Below are 24951 nucleotides of genomic sequence, written 5' to 3'. Positions count from 1 at the left end.
CACAAATGTTCTTATATTTTGTTCTGTAATTGCAAACACTAGGGTTAGTGACATGGAAGTGTTAGTGACATGAAGTGCTCCAAAAAATTAATAAATTGGTACTACTAGGTCAAAACAAAGTAAATGAACTGGCTTTGTATAAAAGAATGTATTTCCATTATGTATTACTATCTTTATAACCCATCTAAATGGGTTATATCCATCCCATGGGTTATGCTATGAATCAAGTATATATAGTTGCTTATGATTGTGCAATCTGTACTGAACTTAACCTGGCTAGTGCTTTGGTGGGTCTGTCTTGGTGTCTGTCCTACAGTTTTAGTTGTCTGGCAGAGGCTCCCAGATGGCTTAACTTTACTGTCAGCATCTCAGTCAGTTGTCCGGTTTGGGTCAACTAGTGACTGGCTGGACCTCTCTCTGCCTGCTTTATCATTTCTAGTCTTATTTATTCTAGTCTATCATTTCTCTTTAATAAAATATTGATATTTGATTAATTTTTTACCCTCATTGTTACATTGTTTCTGTGGAGAAAAGCCAAATTATATTCCTTTGTCTTTTACTTATATCTTCCATAAGAAAAACAGTTTAAGAGGTGTTTGGTTGCTAGGTGCCAGTGGCCTGTGACTTTAATCCTTGTTACTCAGGAAGCCGAGACCTGAAAATTCTGTTTTGAAGCCAGCCTGGGTAGACAAATCTGTGAGACTCTTATCAATAAAAGGTGTCTTTGAAGCCAGCCTGGGCAGACAAGTCTGCGAGACTCTTATCAATAAAAAGGTGTCTTTGAAATAGTTCCAAATTTGTCATGTCTTTAAAGGCCAAATAGTTAACTATTATATCATATAAATAGTTTAATAATCATATGTGTTCTTTTAAATTAATAGGCAATCATTGGCTACTTTGACATATATTTTGAGAAGAATTGCCATAACAGGGTAAGTATCCTGAGTTCTTCATATAAATTGATTATGTGGAGTATGTTGCGTTTTATTTTTGTGCCCTAAGGTGTTTGATCATAGCATTTTGCTGTTGTAAGCATTTGGAGCTTGTATGATTTAGTAGAGTAATGTACCATGATATTAGAAATCTGTACTTCATCAGAAATACTTCTGAACTTTACCAAAACAGGTCATGTTCTCCACGGGCCCCCAGAGTACCAAAACACACTGGAAACAAACAGCATTTCTACTGGAAAAGCCATTTTCAGTTAAAGCAGGTGAGAAGATAAGAAGGGGAAAGAATCTTATTTGTTCTAAAGTAAACAGTAGTTTTCATTTTACAACCATTTATGTGCCTGCTGCGCACATTGGGGACAGTATAATAGATGTTAAGGTAAGCTGTTTCTGGAGCATCCCATGTATATATAGATTTCAGGTGGCATTTAATTAAAAGAAATGTTTTTAAGAAAAATTTTAATGTTCAATGTATTTTGCCCCTAAAATAGAGAGTATTATGTAGCTCAAAACTTCCATCGAATAACTCAGTAGAAATGCCAGAAGGACTATGTTCTTATCATAGAAATAAACTATCTCTAGGGTAAAGGATACCTAAATGCTTCTTAGCAAAGTTGAACATAGAACCATGAAAAAAAAATGGAACTACAGGTATGTAGTTTAATGGCAACAAAGGAAACTAATAAAACTCACCCACATAAGAATTTCAACGCCACCACATATAGTTAGATAAGGAAAATCAGTTAGAAGCAACACCCAGAAATGTGGGAATTAGATGAGCATGTTAAAATATTATAAGCTCATTTGTATGCATATAAGGAGAATGTGAGAAAATAACCTTCAATGCAAATGGAACTTCTAGATGTAGAAATTGTAATATTAAATGAAAATGGTAATTGTTGAAATTAGTGAGTATAAGAAAAAACAGTTAATTGAAGATACTGCAATAAAATATATCAAAATGTGTCAAGAATGAGATGAGGAAAATAAATTTATAAATGATCATGTAATAGCATGCGTCTGTGAAAGAATCTGGAAGACAAATGGGAAGAAAAAGAGGACACAGACTAGTAATACAGTTGACATAATGCAGTTGACAAAATAACAGCCAAATTTTCTTAAATTGGATGAAAACTGTAACATGCAGCTTAAATAATTTTAATAACCCCCCAACAGGATATTATATATATATATGCACACGTGCACATGGGGACGCACCCCCCCACACACACACACACACAAATTTAGAGCTAAATATTCTTTAGGCCAGAGAAATGGTCAATTTTATATATATATATATATATGAACATAGAAAGGAGTGTCAGAATACTCATCAGCAACCATGTAAGTCAGATGATAATCAAATGACTAGACAATATGATAAAAATATATCCCTATGGTGACTCTGTAATCTAAGTAGTGTTTCAAAATTTCCAGACCTATCTTATCACAATCTCAGATAAGTCCATATGTTTTATCTGTTTTATCTGTTTTATCTGACTAGTCATTTCAAGCCTAGGGCCTAGGTAAGTGCTTACCCAAATTGAGCCAAATCCCAGCCTTTAGATTAATCATAGTTTAGCTAATGATCATGTTTTCTTCTTATTTGACTATGCCTGAGATATTCTTCTATATAGACAACTGTTTTGACCTCTTCTCCTTGATAAATTACAACTTTTCTCTTTCCAACCCAGCTCATTCTTTAGTTGGCCCAGAAAAATAGTTGTTCTTTCTTTCTTCTATGAAATAATTGTATACATACATCTATGTTATGGTGAGCTCTGATAAGAAAAGATGAGTTATTTGCCTCTTTCCTGATCTGATACAATAGTTGACATACTGTAAATTGATTCTGTTGTCATGCATTGAAATTAATTCCTCTCATCACTTTGGATGATATCATGCTAAGGCCATTTAGCTGGCTGCTATCAGTAATTCTCCTGTTTTTGCCAACTGATGTCCTCAGAAATTTATTCAACTTCAGTAGCTTGTTATTCAAATTTATCTTGGCTAGTCTGAAAAGAAGTTTTTCTCAGTGCAATGTACAATTTTCAGGTCACGTTTAAGCTAAGTCTCATTGGGAAACTTTGCAAGATATGAGGCTTGTTCAGTTTTCAAAATTTAATAAGGTTTTTTTAAATAAGTAAAATAGTTGTAAACATACTATAGTTATTCTGCCTAGACTGGTGGTTGTGCTATATGATTTCTAAATATGTACATATGTTTTTGAATGTTTGTGCTAATATTTTTAGTAATAGTAAACCTGTTTTGGTAGTAGTAACTTTATCCCTGTAAATAGCATAGTGCTTAACAGGGGGAAAAGCAATATAAATAATAGAATTTTTTTCAAACTAAGAATTTACCTAAAATAAGAATTTAGCCAGACACACCCATAGCTCATTCCCATAATCTATTCAGTAAACAGAGATTGGGAGGATCATAGTTCCAGGCCAGCCTAGGCAAAACAGTTCACAAGACCCCACCTAGAACAATAACTGGGCATGATAGTGCCTGCCTGTCATCCCTATCTGTATAGGAGACAACGATCAGAAGGATCATGATGGCAGGCCAGCCCTCGTTGAGTACTCAAAAGACTACCATCTGAACATAAAGGGCTGGGCATGGTAGCATGTGCTTCTCATCTCAGCTGTGTTGGGAAGAGTAAGTAGAAAGCCTGTGGTCTGTCTAGGCAGGCCCTAGCAAAAAAGCAAGAATGCATCTCAAACCAGAGCTAAGTGGGCTGGAAATGAGGCTCAGGTGGTGGCAAGCATGAAACCCTGAGTTCAAACCCCAGACACACACACACACACACACACACACACACACACACACACGCACACGCACGCACGCACGCACGCGCTCGCACCTAAGTAAGTTATAGTTATAATACATTTGGCTAAGAGCAAAGTAGAACAGTAAAAGGATGAACCTAATTGGTTTGGGTTTTTAGGCTTGTTTTTGTTTTTTAGGTCTGGATACATTTCATGTAGTTGAGCTTAAAAATATGATTAAGACTAGGCTATGTTTGTCTTTTTCTATACATAGTAAGCTTTTACTATGGAAAATCTGAATTTTTTCCCTTTTTCTGAAATCTAAGCCTTCATAGTGATATTGATTGTGTTTCTCTTTTCCACTTCTGGGAAAATGAAATTTCATTGTTCTAGAAGAAAAGTAATTTTTAAAAGTGCACTAACGGAATTGAAATGAAACTAGTTTTCTTCCTGCCCCAGCTGCAACACTGCTATGTGGTACGCTGCGAGCTGTCTGCAGGCATAAACACAAGACAGTACAGCTCGGCTCCACCATGTCCTTTGCAGTTCCCACCACACCGAAAACACATTACATCAGTCATCTTGTATCTAGTTGACACTGATTAATTACCCTGATCTATTCTGCTGTTATAGCCACTGCCTTGGCATACTGTAGATAGGCCTAGACAATTGAAGGGAGCTCAGCACTGGGAATTATGTATTTATTACTGTGACCCTTCTTGCCATTTAATTAACTTAAATATCTGTGTGCCCTGGTCTTTCAAATTATTATTATGGAAAAAATGTCATATTTGTCTTTTGTTTAAGATGTAAAAATAACAGCCATCAGCTTTATACCTAAGGCAATGCATGTTAATTTTTCAAATGTTCTCTGTAATATTGATACATAAAATCGTTCCTGTGAAAATTTAGCAGAAACTTTCATTACTAATTCAATTTGACTAGGGCTGCCTTAATCAGTAGAAAAATGCACAAAAAATCTTATTAGGTATCCTTTGAACCTGAAATGAAGAATTAGATCCCCTGCTTTAGAAGCACCATGAAACATTTCTATCTTAAACCTTCCTTGTAAGGAAGGATTTTTACAACATCTTCAGATTAGCTTACTCATTTTTAGTTTTTCTTTCTCTATTTAGGTCAGTAATCTATTTCATGTTAATTTTAAGAGGTAATGGGTCTTTTCCAAATGTGTATTTGTTTTATCAATGCTTTTTAAAAATATATTTTATTGTTATTGTAAAGGTGATATGCAGAGGTGTTATGGTTACATAAGTCAGGTAATAAGTACATTTCTTTTTGAACCATGTCACCTCTTCCCTTGCTCTATTCCACTTTTTCCCTTCCATCCTCACCCACAAGTTACATAGTTCATTCTCCACATAGTATCTAGTGAGTACCGCTGCTGTATTTGTTCACCCTTTGTCCCTCCATTTCTGTCTCCCTTCTCCCAAAGACAAATTAACAAACAAGACAAAAGGAAAAGACAACAAAAACAGCAATAACAACAAAAATCTCATTTACATCTCTTGGAGTTCATTTCTAAAATACTATTTTATGTGATCATATGCACAGAGCTGTGAAGCCTTTGTGATCTGCTCCTATGAATATCATCAATTCTTTTAAAAAGTCTCTTTCTAACCACTGTTTTTTTCATCAGTCTATACATCTGTCCTTTAGACAGTAAGACACTGTGTTTATAAGTTCTCCTACTTGTTCTTTTTTCAAAGTTGTTTTGGCTATTCTGGATATTTGTTTATATATGGTTTTTCTAATCAGCTTGTGAATTTCTGCCCTCTTAGTGGATAGGTTTTCTTTTATCACTTCAAAGGGTTTATTCTGCCTGAAGTTGGCTTTTCATTTTAGATCTATGGGTTTATTAGTCCTCTGGCATATTTTCTGAATTTTTTTTCCTGTGTGTGCCTATTTTAACTTTCTTCTCAACTTTCTAGTTCAATATATATTGGGCTGTATGATACAATCCCCTAGTTACTAAGTCTGCATCTCTACTAATTGATTGGTAAAAATTTTAGAATTCTTTTCATGCTCCAGTTGGGTGATTTTTCTTTCTAGTTGTTCAGATTCACTGATTTTTCTTTTTCTGCAATGTCTCCAGCTCTGAAGGTTCTATTTAAATCTGCTTTTTTGTTATCTATTCTTTCATCATAGTTCCTCAATCTTTCTGTTGACTGATTTTTTTTTTCTGCTAGTAGGCCTCAATTTGCTGCTTTTTCACATACCCAAGTGTTTTTTTTATTTGTTTGTTTTTTGTTTTTATTGTGAAAATACCATACAGAGGGGTTAAAATTACATGGGCAAGATAATGAGTACATTTCTTATCCCAAGTGTTTTTTAATTGGCCAGCAGACATTAAAAATTTTGTGTTGCTTAATGTTTAGATTTTATCTTTAAAAATAACTTGATACTTGTTTTTAATTATAGTCTACCTTGATTCTAACCTTTAACGTTTGGTTAGGAGGGCATTAGATGTTACAGTTCAGATTTCAACTTTTGACCTGTTCTTTCTATTCTGCCTGGTAGATTCCCAGATGTGTGAGCTGTGGGAATTGTTTGGTTACTTGCTTTCTAGATGCTATGTTTTGTTCAGAACTACAGTTTTGTCCTACAGTATACAGGACAGTGTCTAATGAAGGTCTAAAGAGGTGTTAATGGAGATTTCTCAAACTGTTACTGAAAATAACTGCTCAGTAATGAATTTCATCTACTCCCACTAATGTTATATATTTATTTTTACTTCTGTTTAAATCTTGACATATTTCGGGGTCCGGTCGTGGGCCTGAACTCTGGGTCTGGGCACTGTCCCTCAGCTCTTCAGCTCAAGGCTAGCTCTCTACCACTTGAGCCACAGCGCCACTTCTGGCTTTTTTTTTTTCTTTTTGCTTATGTGGTGCTGAGGAATCGAACCCAGGGCCTCAGGCATGCAGGCATGCAAGGCAAGCGCTCTACCACTGAGCCACCTTCCCAGCCCTAAATCTTGACATATTTGATTTGGTAGAGTATCTAACAATAATGTTAAGTGACATCTTTGCTGTGTTCTCACTTAAATCTAAATGCAGTTTGCTTTTTATATTTGTTCTTGGATTTTTTAATAAGTTTTTTATTGTGAAAATACTGTACTGAGGGGTTACAGTTACATGAGCAAGGTAATAAGTACATTTCATATCAAGCACTGTTGCCTCCTCCTTTGTTTTTCCCCTACCATTCCTTCCCTCCTACCTCAACTACACCCCCTCATCCCCCGCCTAAATTGTAAAGTTCGTTTTTCAACACAGTGTCATGTACATCTCATTGTTACAATGGGTCAACCTGTATTCCTATTTAAACATTTTGTTTTTTCCCTTCCCCTCCCCAAATTATACCGACAGCAAATACAGTGAAAACCAGGGGTTATACCATGGGGGAGGAACATACAAAGCAACAAAAAAAATCACATGGTATCTTATAATATTCTTGGATTTTGATAAATATTTATCAAAATCCCTCAGTAAGGAAATTGCTTTTTGTTCCTTTGTCAATCACAGGCCTTTTATGAATTAATGCTGAAGTTTATCAAAGGCTAATTGGTCATTCTGTAGTAATTTGAGCATGTGTATGCCCAACAGTCCAGTAGTTCACATTCTAGAGGAACTCATGACGTTTGAACACTGTAAGAACACTACAAGTACATACACTGTATGTAACAGGGATACAGTTGAAAAGTGTGGTAATGGACAATTTGGTCATTGTGCAGACCTCATACAATATACCACTTAAACATTCCTAGACAATACAGCCTGCCAAACACCAAGCTGTAAGATATACACTGTTATATGTGCAGTCTGTCACTGGCTGAAATGTTCTATACAGCACAGGACTATAATTATACTAAAAACAAACTGGAAACAGTGTGAGAGAAGAATGGATAGTTTACTGGGACGGTCTAATACTGACAATATCGAATGTAAATGAACTGTAGCTATCCTATTTGCCTCATCTTCATCTTGCAAACTTTAAATGAAATAAGGAAGCCATGAAAAATAGGAAATGCAGGATGTTTTTAGTCTTAAAGCATGCATACACTTAAGCCATATACTACACACGCACACACACACACCTTTTTTTTTTCTTTTTTTTGCCAGTCCTTGGGCTTGAACTCAGGGCCTGGATGCTGTCCTTGAGCCTCTTTGTGCTCAAGGCTATCATTCTACCACTTGAGCCACAGCATCACTTCTAGTTCATTCTGAGTAGTTTATTGGAGGTAGAGTCTCATGGACTTTCCTGCCCAGTCTGGCTTTGAACTGATCCTCAGATTTCAGCCTCCTGGTGGGCCTTCATCACCCAGTTTTAAGCCATATATTTTAAAAGGAGGCAACATGTAGATTTTAAGGAAGCATCTATGTGTGTGGAGTTATTTTTGAATCATTAGCTGTCTTTTTTAACATAGGAAGTATTTTATAGAAATAATCAATTTATATTAAGATACACTGCTTATTAAATAAGACAAAATTGATAAGCCATTAAGCCCTAAAAATGAGCTGTTGCTCATAAGTGTTGGTAATACAGCAATAGTAAATTTAACCTAATCTTAATTAGTAATTACTATTCTCTATCATAAGGACTTTAAATTTTAAACTGTAACCTTAATTTGACAAAAGTGGCGATTCCAAGTAATCCAGGAATGGTGATTCATGTATATAATCCCAGCATCTGGGGCTTAGTTTGAGTCTAGCCTGGCTATATAGCATAACTGTGTCTCAAAAGGAGTGTGGAAGAGGTTGGGGATTTAGCTCAGTGCAAGAGTACTTGTCTGGCAAATGCAAGGTCCTGAGTTTAGTCCTCAGCACCTTAAAAAAAGCAGTAAAGGAGAGGGGGAAGAATAGAGTAATAAAATACTGCTTACATGTTTAAAACTGGAAAATGTCTATGATTTGTTGAAGTTAGTAATGCCTTTACTTCTTCCCTAAGTTAATGTCTTAACAGATAAGAAAACAACTATTAGAACTTAGTAAAGATAAACATTTTAATATATATTTTTATTGTTATTGTAAAGGTGATGTACAGAGTTATTATTAGACTTAACGTTAATAAGTCAGGTAATGAGTACATTTCTTATTGAACAATGTCACTCCTTCCCTCTTTCTCTCCCAGTTCTCTCCCATCTCACCCACAAATGTATCATTGCTGCATTTGTTCACCCTTTGTCCCTCTCTCTGTGCCCCTCCTGACCTTCTCAAAGACAGACTAACAAACAAGACAAAAGGAAAAGAAAACAAAAACATCAACAAAGAAAAATCTCTTGTTTCCATTTCTTGGAGTTCATTGCATAAAATATTATTTTATATGATCATATGCACAGAGCTATTGAGCCTTTGTGATCCTCTCTAAGAATATCTACCGTCTCACTATGTGAATGCCCAGAGACTTAAATAAATATTAATGGTTTTATAAATGAAGATACCTGCACATACAGATGTCCTATGGTAGTAATTAATCTGCACTCCTTAAAATTTGTAGACCCATCTGACTAGTAATCTTTTTTTTTTTTTTGTCAGTTGTGGGGCCTGAACTCTGGGCTTGGGTGCTGTCCCAGAGCTCTTCAGCTCAAGGCTAGCCATCTACCACTTGAGCCACAAAGCCAATTCCAGCTTTTTCTCCTTACATGGTGTGGAGGAATCGAACCCAGGGCCTCATGCATGCAAGGCAAGCACTCTACCACTGGGCCAGCTTCTCAGCCCCAGTAATCTTTTTTATGTGCACTATTAGTATCACATGTGGTAGTTTATTTCATTTTCTTACTATAGACAAATAAGTTAGATATAAAAGCTAAAAGTATATGTACATATTCAGTCAGACCCCAACACATGGAATCATTTTATATTTTATATTTTTATATTATATATATATTATATTTTATATTTTTATATTTTATATTTTATATTTTTATATTTTATCACTTATATATTTTATATATACCCTACTCCACATTCAATTATCAGTCTTGACTTTTTGCAAAGATGTATAAAATGCAGCAGTAATATAGTACTTGTATTCTGAAAATAAGTATTGAGTGTTGTTTTTACCAATACTGAGGCCTGAACTTTTTGCTCAAGGTAGGGCTTTACCACCCAACCACTTCTGGCTTTTTGTGGTTTATTGGAGATAAGAGTCTCACAGACTGTTCCTGCCCAGGCTGGAATCTAGGATCCTTAGAACTCAGCCTCTTGAGAAGCTACGATTATAGGTGTAAGACACCGGAGCCTGGATGTTTAACAAAAGTATATTCATTGCCTAGAGAGAAGGTTGTAGTTGTATTTATTTGTTTAAAAAACTTCTTTTTTTGCCTGTCCTGGGGCTTGACCTCAGGGCTTAGGCTCTGTCCCTGAGCCTCTCTGTGCACTACCACTTGAGCCACAGTGCCACTTCCAGCTTTTGCTGTTTATGTGGTACTGAGGAATCTAACCCAGGGCTTCGTGCATGCTAGGCAAGCACTCTACCACTAAGCCACATTCCTGGCCCTAAAAAGATTTTTAATAGGATATTGCTCAGTATTTGGATAAACATTGATTTGGTACTTACATGATTTATATAGATACTTCAATCATTATGTGCTGTCTCATCCTGTCCAGCCATATTCCTAGTATATTGTTTGCTGTTAATTTTACTAATGCAAGGAATAATAATTTACAATTGAGCAGTGTTTTGCTAGTTTTAAATGACTCCTTGCAAATAGAGAAAAGTTAGCTGAGAAGTATTTATGATCACAAAAGCACGTAAGAGTCCCAGTATTGGAATAAAATAATAAATGTTTAGGAAAATTAGCCTTTACCTAAAACTGATGCAATTTTTTTGTGTTCCTTGTTTTAACTTATGTAAGTTCTGTTTCCCATTTACTATGTCAGTACACTGGAGACCAACAGCCTTCAGTGCATTAATGTTTCTCCAACTATAATTCCTCCATATCCCACTTCTTGAAGGCTTTCTGTACCTGTTTTCTCCCCTTAAATGCCATTACATGTATACTCCTTAATCCTAGTTAGTCATGACTTTAGCCCTGCCTTTAGGTAACCTGTTAATTCCTATAAAACCTTGACTCACTGCCTCCTTCAATCTTTCTGAAGCCTATTTTAGACATAAGCTTGTTATGTAGCTGCTAATATAACTATGTCTTTTTACACTTGACCATGAACTCTTTGAGACCCTGCATTATTCTCTATTCTCTATACCCAGAACCACTAGAGAGCCTTGTAGTCAGTAATAAAACTACCCCCACTGCCACCTCCACCATGCATGACTGTGGTTTTGCTCTCTCACATAGGATTTGGCTAGGGATGTATGTGACTCAGTGATAGAGCACTGCAGGTACAAGACCCTGGGTTCCATCCACAGCACCAAAAGGGACTAAAAAGGCAAAGGGTGTGGGGGGGGGGAAGGTGGATAATCAAAAGCATTTCATCCCTGAGATATGTAGATGGTAACATAAAACTGTTCTAGAGGTCTGTTCAACAATGAAAAATTTTAGAGAAGCCTCTTGAAACAAAAAATTAAGTACAATTACTTACTTTCCTGTTAGAGTATGCTATGTGAATTCTTACTCATACTTTTGCCTCTCTGTCTCTTACAGGTGAAGCCTTAAAAGGAAAGATCACAGTTCACAAGAATAAGAAGGATCCTCGTTCTCTTATTGTGACCCTCATGTTGAATAACTCAACTCAGACTTACAGTCTTCAATGACAAAGCCATGCATGCACAGCTAGCTTGCAGGTTTAATGTGGGGTTAGGGCCAGTAGTAGGTGGGAGGCAGCAGGTTTGGGATGAGGACGTGGAAGAGATAGGATGTAGTTCAGCTGAGGACAAGGACCAAGTGAGTGCTTCATAGTAATCCCATTCTTAGAGGTCTGCTCAGCTGGATTTAAGCAAGTGTTAGCCCCTCTCTTGAGTTTAGCTATATTGAAAATTGTCTAAATTGGCTTATATTTGGAACAGTGATAATCTTTGTTTTTTATAAGTTTCTTACTAGAAATTTTAATAACAATTGATTAGTTTTTAGATAACAGTTTACTAAATTCATAGCACAATCAAGTACCCATTTTATTGACCATTTCCTTTGTAATAAGGAATAACTTTTAGCAGTATTTTTGCTAGACTATCAGGATATAGTAGACAGCAAGTGTAAGGAACTGGAAGCAGCCTTCTACAAATTGCATTTAAAAAGACAGCTTAAAGTTGCCTGGCTGTCTAATATATCTGTGATTCTGGTTTTGTAGTTTCTTCCCCTTTTGTGGGTATTCTTTAGCCATAGACTTCCAGGATTGCCCAAGAATTCTAAACTCAATATATTCACTTCTAGGTTTCATAGAAGTTTTTAAAGAATGGGATATATACTTATTTACTAATATATTACCTTTTTAAAAGTAGATCTATGTGCAGAGGTTAAACATATAACTGCTAATATACTTATATCATTATGAAATTGGGTCATTTGCAGTTATTGATGTCAGTTTGAAACTGAATGGAAAATGCTTAATAAAATGTATAGAACAATTACCACTATAGAATAGTATTACTATTATAAAATATTTCAGCTTTTGTAAAAACATAAGCATTCAAGACAAGCATTTTAAAAAGGAATCCATTTTAAGAAAATAGAGATTTTAGTGGGAGAGATAGGCATGTATGTTCAGCTATATTTGGTTGTCGGTGAAAATAAGGCGTTTAACATGGTGTTGAGCAACAGCTCTGCATCAGTGCCATGTTCAAACCAGATCTTACTTGAAGTGTTATCTCTATCACCTCCTTAGCCTCTGCCTCCTTAACCTTCCATAGATGTACCAATTTAAGATATTTAGATCAGGACCTGGCACATAGAGAATAGTAACACTGAGTAACAGCTCTTTTAAACATTCAAGGACCTCTTCTGAAGAATGCGTGACATGCACATCTAATCAGAGTAAGAATTATCAACCTCCTTGGATAGTAATTAAGTATCTTAGCACATAAATGGGCAAAAAGATTTTCATAGAATATATCCAAATAGCAAAAATCTGTGTCAAAAAGAAAATGTCTTAAGCTAGACTTTCATCAGTGAAAAAATAACCCCTTTAAATGGTGGTATTAGGATTGTAGTCTTGGTCTTTCTTCATAAACATCATTTCTGTTTTCAGTGAATTAAACCAGATAGTTTGTTTTTAACCATTGAATTCAGACCATTACTGAAAATGTGAGGTGCTGATATCTTTTAAAAGTACTTTTTTGTTTGTTTTGATGTGGGCTTTTGCTCTGTTACCCAGGCTAGTCTACAATGCCTGCAAATAAGTAATTTTCCCGCCTGAGTCTCCAGCCTGCTGAGGCTACAAAACCAGCTCGTTTAAATTCTGTCATGGTAGTTTCCTGTACACATTTGAAGATTAGAGGAATAAAATATATAAGGAGATCCTTAGGAAAATGTAGGTGATTTTCTTTTTCAGGCAGAAGAGTTTATTGGAGGGAGCACAAACTGTCAGCCTACTAGATGATTTTTTTTTTTTTTTTTTTGGGTCCAGTAGTGGGGCCTGAACTCTGGCTCTGGGCGCTGTCCCTCAGCTCTTCAGCTCAAGGCTAGCGTTCTACCACTTGAGCCACAGCGCCACTTCTGGCTTTTTTCTTTTTGCTTATGTGGTGCTGAGGAATCGAACCCAGGGCCTTGAGCATGCAAGGCAAGCGCTCTACCACTGGGCCACCTTCCCAGCCCCTAGATGATTTTTTTTAAGTGACCAAAAGTGATCAATTTATTTACTTTTGAACCAGTACTGGGGCAGGAATTTAGGGTTTGCATACTATTCCTGGCTTTTTTACTTAAGGCTGACACATTGCCACTTGAGCCACCATTCTGCTTCCCATTTTTTACTATTAAAGTGGAGATAAGAGTAACAAACTTTCCTTCCTGGGCTGCCTTTGAAAATTGAGCCTCAGGTCTCAACCTCCTAAGTAGCTAGGGTAATAGGTGTTGAGCTATCAGCTCTTGGCTTGGTCTTTTTTTTTTTTTTTTTTAAGTGACTAACTGATAGCTTCCTACTGTTTAAAAAGATATTTCTCAAAAGTTACTCCTCTGTAACTTTCTTGTTTTGGAGAGGTTTTTTTTCCCCCATTGACCCTTGATATTCTTATCTTGGCCTGCTGTAGTTAATAGATCTGTTCTATTCAGTCAGCCTTCCCAGACTGAGACGTTCTAATTTGTGCACCTAAGCATTTTATGAGAACATGAACATCCAAATGTTAGCTCTTCAATTGGAATTTCTGTCATTAAACTGCTGTGAAAAATAAGTACTTCATAGCCCTTGACAATGATAAATACAGTGTCCTTTCATGCTGTGGGCAGATGATCATTTAAAGATAGCAATTTGTTTTATTTCCATTAAGAAAATACATTTTCTCCTATTTGCCTTTGTAAAAACCAAACAGTACAGTGATGTGTAGGCTTCATCCAAATATGATATATGATAGTCATCTGTGTGGAGAACAGCAGGTTCTGAAGAGAATACTTTGGAGGGAGTATTCCAAGAAAACAGAATTCTTTTTTTTTTTTTTTTTGTCAGTTGTGGGGCCTGGACTCTGGGCCTGGGTGCTGTCCCTCAGCCACAGCGCCACTTCTGACTTTTTCTGCTTATGTGGTCCTGAGGAATTGAACCCAGGGCCTCATGCATGCAAGGCAAGCACTCTACCACTGAGCTCCCTTCCCAATCCGAAAACAGAATTCTTGAAGGTTGCATGCAATGCACAAAATTATTCTTTCAGTTACAATTGCTGGGAGGTGTACACACCTGTAATCCCAACAACTAAGTAGACTGAAACAGGCTAGGCAAGTTAACCAGACCTGATTTCAAAATGCAAAAAATAGCCAGGTGCTGGTGACTAACTCCTGTAATCCTCGTTATTCAGGAGGCTGAATGCTGAGGCAGCTCAAAGGCAGGCTGGGCAGGAAAGCCCGTGAGATTCTTACTTCTGATTGACCACTAAAAAAATGAAAATGGAGCTGTGTCTCAAAGTGATAGACCACGAGCCTTGAGCAAAAGAGCTTAGAGACAGCACCTAATCCCTGAGTTCAGTCCCGATGACAACCCCCCCCAAAAAAAGCAAAAAGTAGAAGACACATGTGGGTATAGCCTAGCAATAGAACATTTCCTAGCACGCTTCAGGCCCTGAGTTTAATTCTCACTGTCAAAGCTAAAAAGAAGCCACAACTTGTATAGAACACATTTTAAAATAACTCATCTCTGCAGTATTTAAGTCTGAAGTAAAATCTTTGCTGGGACTAAAGAAGGATGAGAATCTTGGTCCTACAGATGTGTTTTCTTTCTCAAGGTCTCCCTATGTTCTCCAGCATTCTGCCTCACTTCTTAAAGTGGAATAAGAAAAGTGTCCCGCATGACATTGCTGGTTTGAGATCAGCAATTCTGCTTTCAAATGGAGGAAGTAGGAAAGAGTAAGACACTGCTAAAGAGCATTCAAGGGAGGAAATTGAAGTAGGATGATATGCCGCTCAGCTCTTGATAGCTATGCCAGAAATTATTTTTTTGTTATTTTATTTTATTCATCTCTCACTCAACCTTTCTTTTTTTATTTTTATTGTGAAAATACCGTACAGAGGGGTTACAGTTACATGGGCAAGATATATGCCAGAAATTATAACTTAGATGCTGAGCCACAGCATGAATCAGAAATATTCCAGGTATTTAGATTTTTCTGTGTACCAAAATAACAAAAACATGTCAAATCATACAACATATAAGTCATTTCTCAAAACTGAAAATAGTAGGCTACAAATTTAGTCTACACTTGCTATCCATTTCTCTCAAGAGAGAAATTTATTGTGAGAAACAAGGTCGGGAATTATCTGATGCAGGGCTGGCAAACTAAATGGCAAGATAACTTGAGACTAGACTATTTTTTTTTGTTTTTTGGTCGGTTGTGGGGCTTGAACTCTGGGCCTAGGCACTGTCCCTCAGCTCTTCAGCTCAAAGCTAGCTCTCTACCACCTGAGCCACAGTGCCACTTTGGGCGTTTTCTGTTTATATGGTGCTGAGGAATCGAACCCAGGGCCTCATGCATGCAAGGCAAGCGCTCTACCACTGAGCCACCTTCCCAGCCCCTCTTTTTCATTGTATTATGTAGGTTTTTTTTTTTTTTTTAATTAAGTCTAGGTCTGGGAAGGTGGCTCAGTGGTAGAACGCTTGCCTCGCATGCAAAAGGCCCTGGGTTCGATTCCTCAGCACCACATAAGCAGAAAAAGAAAAAAGCTGGAAGTGGCACTGTGGCTCAAGTGGTAGAGCGCTAGCCTTGAGCTGAAGAGCTGAGGGACAGCACCCAGGCCCAGAGTTCAGGCCCCACAACCGGACCCAAAAAAATAATAATAATAATAATAATTCATTGGAGTGATTGGATTTTAAATGATTTTTTTTTCCTCTGCTAGCTGCACTTTCTGTAATGTTATATAATTTGGCTATGTTTTTAAAATATATGCTCAGAAATAGTGTTTGCCAGTAGTTTTTGCTCATCCTGCAAGATGAGCCCACAGGCGATGCCATCAGTTTGGAATAAATATGGGAACCCAAGAACTGAAAACTACAGGACTTTCCCAGCATCACAGGCTTAGGACCCTTGCTTTGGGACTCTCTAGACTGACTTTACAGTGTCTTATTACCGTTCTTCTCAGTAAGCCCAGGAATCAGGTATCCTGTTCATTCTGCAAATCCCATCTCATCTCTGTGTAGCCCTAAAGATCCCTTTTATAGCCACAAACCTCTTGCTCTCTGAAGAGGTTTCTGCTTCCCCTAGTAACCCTTATAGTAGTGACTGTCCTCTTCAATACCATCCCCTTAAACCTGGATGTGAAGTAGGTGACTTCCTGGCTTTTGGCCCATTCTCCTCACTTGCTGTCTACCTCCTGACTGACTTTATCTACTGTTCATCAAAACTAACACCAACTATTTTATCCTATCACCGTCATCCCTTCCAAACTCCAAGCAATAGCTCTGAACTTAATGTCCAGGCTCCCCCTATTTTATTAGCAAGGCAATATCTCATAGAGATGATATCCATTTTTACAACCTTGCTTTTTGGTTTATTGACCACTCTGTGCCAGCATATTTAGCCATCTTCCAGAGAAGGTTATAACTCCAAACTCTGATTCCTTTGTGCACTTAATCTTTATTATTGTAAGTTCCTTCTTGCCTATGGAAATTCTAACAATCCTTTATCTCCACCAAGGACAAAATTTGATTCACATTTGTACTGTCCCTTGCCTCCTTGTGCTTTCATTTCCCTCCTTTCCCATCTTAAATTCTATCACTAAAAACACTTTTGCTTCTCTCACAATCTTACTCTAGTACAAATTCATGACCAATCAGTAAGGCTAGAGGAAAGCACCCAACAACGCAGACTGGGTCAGGCTTTTATATACTGCCCAGAAGTCACTACTAATTCCCCTAGTCTACTCCATTTCTTAGTTTACACCGTTTTTTGTTTGTTGGTTTGTCAGTTGTGGGGCCTGAACTCTGGGCCTGGGTGTTGTCCCTCAGCTCTTCAGCTCAAGGCTAGAGCTCTACCACTTGAGCCACAGCGCCACTTCCGGCTTTTTTTTTTCTTTTTGCTTATGTGGTGCTGAGGAATCAAACCCAGGGCCTGAGGCATGCAAGGCTAGCGCTCTACCACTTGAGCCACAGCGTCACTTCCTGCCTTTTCTGCTTCTGTGGTGCTGAGGCAAGCCCAGAGCCTCATGCATGCAAGGCAAGCACTCTACCCCTGAGCCACCTTCCCAGCCCCTACATCTTATATAGCTCCCCTTCATTTTTTCAGCTGAAACCCTTGTATCTGTTCATTGTAGAAATAGATCCGATCAGAGAACTGCTTCCAGATCACAACCTCATGTCCCACATTACCGTCCTACCTGTGAGGGATGAACTTCCAGTATGTCTGGCCACGGTTTCCTTCTCACCTGGGCACTCTCAATCATCCACAGATTTCAGATTTCTTCTCTACTGCTCCCTATTTACTGCTCCCTAGTGCATGCACTCTCCTCCCCACCCCCACCTCTTTGTTGGTCGTGGGGCTGGTACTATGGGCCTGGGCGCTGTCCCTCAGCTGTTCAGCTCAAGGTTAGCGCTCTGCCCTTGAGCCACAGCGTCACTTCTGGTTTTCTGGTGGTTAATTGGAGGTAAGAGTCTCATGGACTTTCCTGCCAGGGCTGGCTTTGAACCGCGATCTCAGGTCTCAGCCTCCTGAGTAGCTAAGATTACAGGCGTGAGCCACTGACGCCTGGCTCTGTCTCTCTCTTTTTCTCTCATTTTCTCTCTCTATCTCTCTGACATGGAAGGCTGTTTTTGGTATTGGGTTTTTTTTGTTTTTCAAAGTAGGCATAGTTAAAGAGACAAAAACATCAAGGAAATGAAAGGAAGATGACAAAGAGGGGAAAGCTCTGAACCACAAAAAGAAAACTCCCCTAGTTCCTATTTTTATAAATCTCAGTAATATATGGGATACCACAAGGTAAGTGACAGAGCAAGGGGACTACTAAAATTTGCTGTTTGGAATCATGACTCAGTTTAGAGTTCAAGTTTACACAGAAGCAACTTCAAGCCAGGTGCTGGTGTCTCACGCCTGTAATCCTAGCTACTCAGGAGGCTGAGATCTAAGGATTGCGATTCAAAGCCGCCCCGGCAGGAAAGCCCTTGAGACTCTTATCTCCAATAAAAACCACTAGAAAACTGGAAGTGGTGCTGTGGCTCAAGTGGTAGAGCCCTCGCCTTGAGCTGAACAGCTGAGGGACAGTGCCTGAGCCCAGAGTTCAAGTCCCCACGACCAACCAAAAAAAAAAAAAAGCAACTTTAGTCAGAAGTTGAAAGTTAGACTCACATTCCTAATTCCTTTTTTAAAAAATGTTTTTTACTGTAAAAATAGTGTACAGAGGGGTTACAGTTACATGAGTAAGGTAATGAGTACATTTCCTATTGAGCATTGTTACCTCCTCTTTTGTTTTTCCCCTACCATTCCTTCCCTTCCCACCTCCTCAGTTCCCTCCTCCCCCCCCCCCCAAGTTGTAAAGTTTGTTTTCAACATAGTGTCTTATACATATCATTGTTACAATGGGTCAACTTCTATCCCTATTTAAGCATTTTGTTTTTTCCCTTCCCTTCCCCAAGTTAGAAAAGTATATATACAAGATGCAGGGCACCAGAATCAAATACAGTGAAGACCTTTTACCCTTGTGGTTTTCATTACATGCTTTGATATTTAATATAGTTCAGCAAATTTATCTTTTTGTATTGTGTCTCTGCACTGGGATATAAGCTCCCAGGAGATAGGGATTTTTATCTACTTATCTACAGTATGCATTAGAATATAGTAGGAGCTCAGTAAATACTTGCTGAATAATTAAATGAGTACAGTATCTACTGACCAATAATCTAGAGAGTTGGCCTACTATAATTAACCAGTGTAGTATAGTCGTTTTATACTATTATCTGAATTGCTTGTTAGACTTTTCTAAGTTAAGAAATACTTTGCATATCATTAGTATGTATTCATATGTTTCTTTGTTTTTTCTCAACCATTGTGAAATTTTGAAGTTTTAGAACTTGGACCCCCAAATAACTTGAGTTCACACTGATAGGTCAAGGATATGCATATGGAGGATCATATATACCCAACATGTACACAGTTAAATAGCTTATATTGACTTTTATGGTGAGCCTTCTCAAAATATGTGTAATTTAGAACTGGCAACGGCTAATCCTGTTGTATTGATTGATATAGAAAATTACTTGGCAGAAATATGACTAAAGTTTCAAAAAAAAAATAGTTAAAAAGCCAGATGTGCTTTTGCTCCACCATAATCCCAGCACTGGAGAGACTTAGCTGAAGGATCAAGACTTCGCTGCCATTCTGGGCTATCCATTGAGACTTTGCCTCAGACATTAATATAAACATTTAATACTTTGTTTAGTTATGAATTCGTAGGTTAGGAAACAAGGATAAAGTTGTGGATGACTCAAAAAGTTCCTCAACACTATAAACAATGTTAATAATTAAAAGTAGCTCATGAGAAATTTCAATCAAATAACTGTACAACTTGTCCAGGTTTTGTAATAATGCCATCATTGTGAATTTGTAAAATTTTTGTCTATTCTAGAAGATTTCTTTTGGGGGGGGAGACTTTTTGTGAGGCCTCAGGAATATTTACTGAAGATAAACTTCTCACCCTCCCTCCACAAACCTCAGGAGTGGCCTACATTAACGTAACCTATATTAAAGTGAAGGGAGCCATCTTTCTTTCATTAGTGTGTCTGCAGGGAACCTCCTGCTGGGAGCCCTAATAGGATTTCTTCCCCTTGCACCTCTGTTTGCCCTGGCTCCTCGATGGTAGTCTGTTTAATGAGACAATGCTGTAATTGGGGGGAGGGGATGTTCTTAGGTCCTATCTTTTCCTTTAACAGGCAGAGGTGTTCCTGAGGGAATTTAAAATTCTGTTTTGTTTCCTGCCATTATATATGTTACCAACATTCGGTGACATCTTGAGTACATTGAACCAAGAAGATCACAGTAGTCACTTGATCTCTAAAACTCAATCCTAGTTGAGCAGATTGCCTCTCCTGAGGACAGGAGGGAGTGGGAAGGAGAGTGAGGAGATGCAGCAGAGAGTAAGAAGTTAGAAGCTCTTTTCATGAAGAATTTAAAATTCGACCTAGTGTTAATGAAATAAGTAACTGAAATGTGTGTATATATATATGCATATTACATAAATACATGTGTATGTATACATGTATGTATGTAAAGAGGGAGAGAAAATATATAGTGAAGTTTAAATTTGGCCCTCCTTGGCAGATGCTCTACCACTTGAGCCACCTCCCCAGCCCTTTCTTCTTTTAGATATTTTTCTAATAGGTGCTTACTTTTATATCTGGGTCCACTTGGGCTGAGATCTGCCTGTTTACATTTCCTGCATACCTGGAATAACACGCATATGCCACCTTGCCCACCTTTTCCCTTCAGATGGGGAAAGGGTCGCATAACTCTATGCTGGACTCAAAATGTGATCCTCCCTTCCCCCTGTAAATAGGATTACATGTGTGAGCCACTGCCCAGCAATGAATATAAGATGTAAAAGTTGCCACATTAAAAAATTACAAGTTTAACAGATCAAACAGTGTTGGCTGTAGGAAAGGCATGGGGTTGAAGAAAATTTATGATGAGCTCTTATGATAGTCTCTTGTATTTTTTTAATTGTCAAATATATGTTCTACCTCAGTTACAAGAAAACATTTGAAAACAAACCAAATTTCACATGGTTGTCGCCAGCTTGCTAGTTTAGTTGGGGCTGATAGAGAGGTAGAGCCCGGCCTGACATGCGGAACACAGGAGTCTGCCTGCTCTATCAGCTATATGGCTGTTGGCCTTGTTGAGAAAAAATTGATGAGCCTCCAGCTGTCTTAGTGTTTCAACCTTGCTGTGAAGATTTGGATACAAGGCAGGAAAGAGCACCACAAAGTGGGTTTTTGTTACTGACTTGTTTCCACATTCACTGGATGGCCTAGAGAAATGGTCTTGTTCTTGCATAGTACCTTTACCTGTAGAGGATTAATAGATACAGAGTTGCTCTGGGGCCTGATGAGGAGGCAAAGGAGAACAGACTTTCCCTGCCTTGGCCATAACAAATGAGTCATGCTTCAGAAAGAATTGAATTCTAGGATTACAGGCATCCTACCATGACCTGCTTGAAGTCAGTATTTGATGTGTGTTTAACAGTGGTGTGTTGGTACATATGCAACAGTTCTCTAAACCAACTCCCTTCCCCTTGTGCTAAATTTCATTCCTTCTAATTTTGGTGGCATAAGTACTCTTAACTGTGGTTGATTTCAAACAACAAACATACCATCACTGAATGTAGGAAGAGATGTTTAGGAATGCTTAAAACTTCAACCATACAGCCGGGCGCTGGTGGCTCACGCCTGTAATCCTAGCTACTCAGGAGGCTGAGATCTGAGGATCGCGGTTCAAAGCCAGCCCGGGCAGGAGAAATCGTGAGACTCCTATCTCCAATAAACCACCAGAAAACCGGAAGTGGCGCTGTAGCTCAAGTGGTAGAGCGCTCGCCTTGAGCTGAAGAGCTGAGGGACAGCGCCCAGGCCCAGAGTTCAAGCCTCACGACCGACAAAAAAAAAAAAAAAAAAAAAAAAAACTTCAACCATACAGATTCAAGGGGCAGAAACAACCTGCAGGCCATTCATGGGGGGTAGGCCAAAGGGGGGTACTTGGTGGTTGAGCTAAGCAGGAAGATGGAAAGTGTATATAGTTGAAACAGATGGTTTTCATGTATGGAATCAGAACAATGACACTTGTTGAAATTTGGAAAGGAGACCAGTAGAGATTGTTGGGATACATTGTAAACATAGTAGTAGAGATTGATTGGAATATATTGTAAACATGCATAGAAATGTCACAAATGCCACCTCCCTCCATAATGAAATTTTAAAAGGGCTGTGAGCTTGACTCAAGAAATAGAACACTTGGAAGTGGCACTGTAGCTCAAGTGGTAGAGAACTTGCCTTGAGCTGAAGAGCTGAGGGACAGAGCCCAGGTCCAGAGTTCAAGCTCCATGCAAGAGTCACTGGGTTCATTTCCTAGTATGGGGCAGGGCAGGGATGGTGGGGTCAGGAGGGGAAATAAAAGATGAAAAGCTATCTATGTGCAGTCTATCTATAGACAGATCTTAGACATTATAATGCTGAATCTTTTAAAAGCAAGCAAGGCTAGACTATACACAGTATGAATCCATTTATAAGACCCAAGCATAAGGAAAATTGTTTGGAGGCACACATACACATGATAACAGTTTAAGGAGAAGGGAATTATAGACATTTCTTTCAGGGTATGGATGGAGTGAAGCATGTAGGCAGAAAGCACAATATAGAATTGCACTTTATTTTTTTGTACTAGTTCTCAGGTTTGAACTCAGGGCCCAGGCACTGTCCCTAATTTTTTTTTTTTTTTTTGTCAAAGCTAGTACTTGAGTCACAGCTTTACTTAGGCTTTTTTAGTGGTTTAACTGGAGATTAGTCTCTCTCAGACTTGTCTCAACCTCCCGAATAACTAGAATTACAAGTGTGAGCCTGAATGTCCAGCAAGATTTTTTCTTTTCGGTCGTGGGGCTTGAACTCTGAGTCTGAGCACTATCCCTCAGCTCTTCAGCTCAAGGCAAGTGCTCTACCACTTGAGCCACAGCACCGCTTCCAGTTTTCTGAGTGGTTTACTGGAAATAAGAGTCTCGTGGAGTTTCCTGTCCAAGCTGGCTTTGAACCACCATTCAAAGATCTCAGATATCAGCCTCCTGAGTAACTAGGATTACAGGCATGAGCCACCAGTGCCCAGCTGAATTGGACACTTTTTTAGTTCTTAGTTTTGGTGGTGAATTCACTGGAATTTTTATTGTTATATGTATATTCCTTCAAGCATTAAGTAAAAAGAAACAATTACTTAAAACTTAAATGGCATGCATGCAAAGTACAGATGGAGCACAGAGAACAGGGTGTTTATTCCTGGAACAGGGCTGCAGGGTAGAGGTAATGGTAGGGCATTTGCCTGGCATGTATGATGCTGGATTCCATCCCCAGTGCCAAGAGGAAAATAATCCTGGAGCATCATCGGAAGACCTTACAAAAGAAGAAGGAGGAGGAAAGGAAGAAGGGGGAGAAGTTGGAGAGGGGAGAAAAGAAAATGATGGAAAAGAAAAGAACTCTACAAAAGCAATCTCATTTTAGCCAGCCATATTTGGAAGGTTGAAGGAAGAAAGGAGAAGGAAAACGCGCGCACAAATGACAGCATAAGGGGGGGGGGTAGCAGGGAGGATTGGGGGGGGAGGATGGGAAGGGGAAACAAAGGAGGAGGCTACAATGCTTGATAAGAAATGTACCTATTATCTTGTCCATGTAATTGTAACCCCTCTGTACAGTATTTTCACAATAAAAAAAAAATAAATGACAGCATAATCAAAGGGACCTGAAAATTCAACACCAGCTCATGATTGAAGCTTAAAAATCCTGAATAAGAATAACTCAAAACTATATTATTAAAAGCTAAAGACAGTAGGGGAACAGTGGCTCATGCCTATAATCCTACCTATTCAGAAGAATGAGATCTGAAAATTGCTGTTTGAAGCCAGCCTGGGCAGGAAAGTCCATGAGACTCTTCCAGTTAACTAGCAAAAAGTTAGAAGTAGAGCTGTGCCTCCAGTGGTATAGCACTAACCTTGAGCAAAAAAGCTCAGGAATAGTGCCCAGGCTCTTAAGTTCCAAATCCTACCACAGGCCAAAAAAATTGTGACATAGTCAAATAATTAGGAAATGTTGAATTTTGTTTATAAATTATTTCATCTTAAACTTATAGAATACACTTTAATGATGGCTATGTTTAACCACTAGCTTTCAGAATTCCTGAAGATTTAACAGTTTTTTGTAGGGACATAAGCCAATTCCAATTGACCCTTATTTATCTGACTCCAGAGTCCTCGTATAGAGGACTCTGTAGATACTTTAAAATCCTATCTGGATTCCAGGCCCAGATTGGCCTGGAATTTATGATTTTGTTGCCCCAGCCTCCTGAGTATTGGGATTATAGGCATGTACTACCACACCTTGCTCCAAACAAGCCTCAAATACATTTAGGGAATATTGCCTGGTTGGTATGTTTCTTAAAAAAATCTGCCACTTGGGGGCTGGGAAGGTGGCCCAGTGGTAGAGCACTTGCCTTGCATGCATGAGGCCCTGAGTTCGATTCCTCAGCACCCCATAAGCAAAAAGAAAAAAGCCGGAAGTGGCGCTGTGGCTCAAGTGGTAGAGTGCTAGCCTTGAGCAAAAAGTTCAGGGACAGTGCCCAGTCCCAGAGTTCAAGCCTCAGTACCAGGACACCCCGTCCGAGCATTTTTATCCATAGCAGAGGATTTAGACATTGCCATGTTTTTACTAGAACCTGCCAACGGGAACTGATTTTTTTTTTTTTTTGGTCGGTCGTGGGGCTTGAACTTGGGCTTGGGCACTGTCCCTCAGCTCTTCAGCTCAAGGCGAGTGCTCTACCACTTGAGCCATAGTGCCACTTCCTGATTTTTTTTTAATGTGTATACATTTAAGTTAAAATTCCCCTAAATAGAAAACACTTAGCTGTTTCATAGCATTGGTTATAGAGGAAATTTCTTGGCAGCAGATGACAGT

General features: G+C 38.5%; 1 protein-coding gene across 1 annotated transcript in view; it reads left to right on the top strand.

Annotated features, from left to right (window-relative positions):
• The window catches only part of Prmt3 (protein arginine methyltransferase 3), a 96464-nt gene extending 80740 nt beyond the window's left edge, over positions 1-15724 (top strand). Inside the window, exons 14-16 of the mRNA XM_070032720.1 lie at positions 882-932; positions 1126-1213; positions 11340-15724. Of these exons, the coding sequence (XP_069888821.1) occupies positions 882-932; positions 1126-1213; positions 11340-11449 (249 nt within the window). The 3' untranslated portion in view covers positions 11450-15724. The remainder of the gene's footprint in view (positions 1-881; positions 933-1125; positions 1214-11339) is intronic.
• The last annotated feature ends 9227 nt before the right edge of the window (positions 15725-24951 follow it).

This window comes from Dipodomys merriami, unplaced genomic scaffold, assembly GCF_024711535.1.
Source record: "Dipodomys merriami isolate MVZ:Mamm:240054 unplaced genomic scaffold, mDipMer1.0.p SCAF_21, whole genome shotgun sequence".
NCBI lineage: Eukaryota > Metazoa > Chordata > Mammalia > Rodentia > Heteromyidae > Dipodomys > Dipodomys merriami.
Note: the sequence above shows the minus strand (reverse complement) of the source record. Positions and strands in the feature narration are given on the sequence as shown.